General features: G+C 41.3%; 1 protein-coding gene across 2 annotated transcripts in view; it reads left to right on the plus strand.

Moving 5' to 3' along the window:
* The window catches only part of REELD1 (reeler domain containing 1), an 18498-nt gene that overhangs the window by 9067 nt on the left and 5534 nt on the right, over nt 1-3897 (plus strand). Inside the window, exon 4 of one of the 2 annotated variants that reach the window (XM_027866803.1) lies at nt 3083-3428. In XM_027866803.1, the coding sequence (XP_027722604.1) occupies nt 3083-3428 (346 nt within the window). The remainder of the gene's footprint in view (nt 1-3082; nt 3429-3897) is intronic. The other variant, XM_027866804.1, reaches the window with a different exon arrangement.

Raw genomic sequence — 3897 nt, forward strand, 5'->3', positions numbered from 1 at the left:
CTGTTTTCAGAGATACTTCTAGGGACCCATAAGTTTTCAGTTCTTCCAAGGTGGTATGATCAAGGGAGAGGTGTTTACTCCCTTCCTCGCCTATGCTCTAGTCTATGAGTGACCACAAGCACTCTTTTCTGCCTTGGAACTGTGAGGAGGATTTCCCCTCCACCACCACTACAAGTTCCATCACACCAGCACTCCTCCTCGCCCCAGGATTGCCACCCAGAACTGTGACCTAGATCCAAGCACAGGCAAAGCAAGAGAATCCTGCTTCAGCAACAGCAAAGACATCTCTGCAATCCTCCTCTGATCAGCCACTCGATTCCCCCTCAAGTCTGTGGACCAAGAGCTCTAGAAGCAGCTGCTGCCCTGAGACTTTGTGAGGACTGGGGCTGGGACAGAGCTTCTCTCTCATTGTGGTCACAGATTTTTCCTACTGACCTTCTAAGTTGTCTTTGGCATTTGTGGGTTGAGAAGTCTGGAAACCACCACAGCTGCCCAGGATTCAGTCCTCTGAGGCCTGCTCCAGGTTTGCTGAGGCCTGTTTTGCCTGCATGCCCACGCTGAACTGTGTTTCTCTCCCAGCCTGGTGGATAGACCTTTCTAATCAACCATCCAGGTTGTCTTGGGCTGGAAATTTGTTTCACTCTGTCTTTTAGTGGGTTCTGCTGCTCTAGAATTTGTTTAGAGCCATTTTTACAGGTATTTAAAGGAGTTTGGGGAAGAGCTCAAGCAAGTCACTGTTTTTACTCTGCCATCTTGGCTCTGACCAATTACACTTTTTTACACAGATAAATTTATCTCTTAAAATCATAATTGCATCTAATTGATGAGCCCCAGGCTATTGGTCCATACCAATAATCCATTCAAAACTATTTACTTTCTCTTTTTATGAAACTACCCTAGCAAAACTAAACCACATAGCAACCAAATTCTTCATTATTTGCACTATTCTATACCCATATTTCCCTACTTCTCTAAAGGAGAATTCTCATATCTCTTCTTTAGGGCCAAGCTTGGTCATTATAATTCCCCAGAACTCAGTTCTGATTTTTTTCCTTTTGTTCTTTACAATTTCATTGTGTACATTCTACCACCACCCACCATGCTCTGTTTATTTCACTTTGCATCAGTTTGTATGTCTTCCCATTCTTCTCTGTATTCTGCATATTTATGTTTTCCTAAAGTATAGTCATATTTCATTCCATTCACATATTACAAGTTGCCCCTACTACTTAATTTTTTGCTACTACAAAAAGCTAAGCTATTAATAGTTTGAATTCTTACTTTGACATGCATCTGTAAAAATTCTCCAATGTATTTATTGAAGCCAGGTTCTCATTGCCCAACTTAGTCTAGCCAGTTAATTCAGCAAGCCAGAGCAGAGAGCTAACTTTATTTATTTATTTATTCCTCTCTCTCTCTCTCTCTCTGCTTAGGCAGAGCAAGTTTTACATTTGACTGGCCAGAGTCCAGACTAGCCTTGCCTAGTGGTCAGCATTTCAATGATATTCCATATGTCTGTGTTGCTTCTTTTGGCGACCTTTGTCCCGGTGATCTCTTCCCCTCCATTATCATAATTGGTTTTGTTTTGTTTTGTTTTTTAATTAAAAAATGTTGAGATAAAGGCAGCCAAATTTCAACCAATCCTATGCTATTTGTGTAACACAGACTCATAATGTCTATTTTTTCCTGCGCAGTCTTGTTAACCAGAATGAAAAAAGGCCAGTTGGACAGCAAACAAATACTTGGTTAGAATTTATGCCCAGCTCCCTACTAGTGGTCTAATTGCCAATGATATGGCAACAGAAGCCAGATCTTCAGCTGGGATCCTTGGGTCCTTGAATTCTGGTATTTTCAAATTAGAGTCAATTGAGTTTCCAGCCCTGAGAGGGCCATAGAGAGCCAAGTGACCACTTTGATTTCTATATGCACTGATTTGCAATCATGAAGAGTAACAAAATCTGAGTGGTGCCAGGCATTTGGCCTTTAAAGAAACATAAGAAACTGATTGCTTCATTGCTTGCGTTGGGCCTTCTATTAATGGACAGATCAGTTTTTGATGTTGACAAATTGGAATAGCCTACCCTTAATGGCTTTTCCTTTAGGCCTGTTAGGAAGGCCCAACATTCATCCTTGGTTTTAGTAATAACCAATAATAATAACAATAACAAATCACATTCCTATAGGGCTTTAAGGTTTGCAAATCACTTTCCTCTCAACACAGGGCTGCCTGAACACTGTTCTGGTTTATGCTAGGTAGGATGAGGAAACTGTAGAACTTGTTTTTCAATCTTGTCTCTCCTACTTGCTAGCTGTATAACTGGGCCAAGTTTCTTAAACTTTGAGTTCAGTTTACTTCTCTGTAAGAAGGTATGAAGATTATAGTCATCTTTAGTGCCCACATCACAATATTGTTATGAGGATTAAGTGAGAAAATGTATGTAAAAAAGCAAATGGTAAAGCACTAACTTAATGCCAGCTCTAATTATTACTCTAATGAAGTACATTACACCATGAAGTACATTACACTTCATTACACCATGAAGTACAAAGCCGAAGCATTAATACTTGGGGGAGGGGCGTATTTCCACCTGAGATAGATAGATAAGTGAAAAGATTGCGTGTTTTGTGAGGAATGAACTAGACAATCATTTCAAGTTCTCACATCATTTCCACAAGTGGATGCCTGATTTGGTGCAGGAGCAATAGCTACTAAGAGTCAAAGCCAGGATTTGAATTTAGGTCTGCTAGTCCCAAATCCAGGGCAGCTAGATGGCATAGTGGATAGAGTGCTGGGCCTGGAGTCAGGAAAACCTGAATTCAAATCCAGTTAAAGACACTTACTAGCTGTATGACCCTGGGCAAGTCACTTAATCCCATTTGCCTCGGTTTCCTCATCTGTAAGAAGAGATGAAGAAGGAAATGGCAAACCATTCCAGTATCTTGCCAAGAAAACTCCATGGAGAGTCAGATGAATGAAAAGTAAATAAACAACTGTTCAAAATCCAGGGCTTTTGTCCTGGTCAGTGCAAAGATAACACCGTTGCTCTTTCTTTGTTGTGTTTTTGGGTCTCTATTTTCTTAGTTTCCAGGCCCCATATCACTGTTACACAGCATACACAGCCAGCAGAGTTTGCTGTTGTCAGCCCGACTGGAACATCAGTGACAGACAGCTTGGAGCTTGTTCTTGGTGGCCTGACTACAGAGGTCCCTGCAGATGAAGTGAATCTTCTGAAACCCTCTTCTCTCCGTGACACGTCAGTACTGGCAAGTGGCAGTGACCAAAGAGGGCAGCTTGACTGGAACAGTCATCCCATAGACAGCGACCAAACCTTAGAGCCATCACTTGATGTCCAAGGACTGGAGAAACCTTTGACCTTGGGAAGTTTCACATTTGAGGATAACACCTCCAGTCACAACACACACAATCGGTATTGGGCTAGCAGCGAGTGGGGCATCATAGTAGGTGTTGGGGCAATCCCAGAGGTAATGGAGCTGAGGAAATCACAGAAGTCTCTTCAGGCCTTGAGCCAAAGGAAACCCAACTTTTCTGTTCCTTCATTCAGCATGCTGTGAAATGGGTTCTCATAGGATTTGAAACTGGAGGGAACCATAGAAATGATCTAATCCAAGCCCCTCATTTTAGCAATAAGGAAACTGAGACCCAGACTGCTTACAGGATTTGTTCAAGACCACACAAGTAATAAGGAGACAGCCAACATTCAAACCTAGAACTTTCTCTGCCACATTTAATGCACTTTCCACTACTCTGCTGTTCAAGAATGCTAACTAGGGTCTGGCTTAGGTGTTCTTTTTTTTTTTTTTAAATAATATTTTATTTTTTCCCCAATTGCATGTTAAAACAATTCTTAAACATTTTCTTTTAAAAAATTTTGAGTT

Source organism: Vombatus ursinus, unplaced genomic scaffold (assembly GCF_900497805.2).
Source record: "Vombatus ursinus unplaced genomic scaffold, bare-nosed wombat genome assembly UNPS02014784.1, whole genome shotgun sequence".
Taxonomy (NCBI): domain Eukaryota; kingdom Metazoa; phylum Chordata; class Mammalia; order Diprotodontia; family Vombatidae; genus Vombatus; species Vombatus ursinus.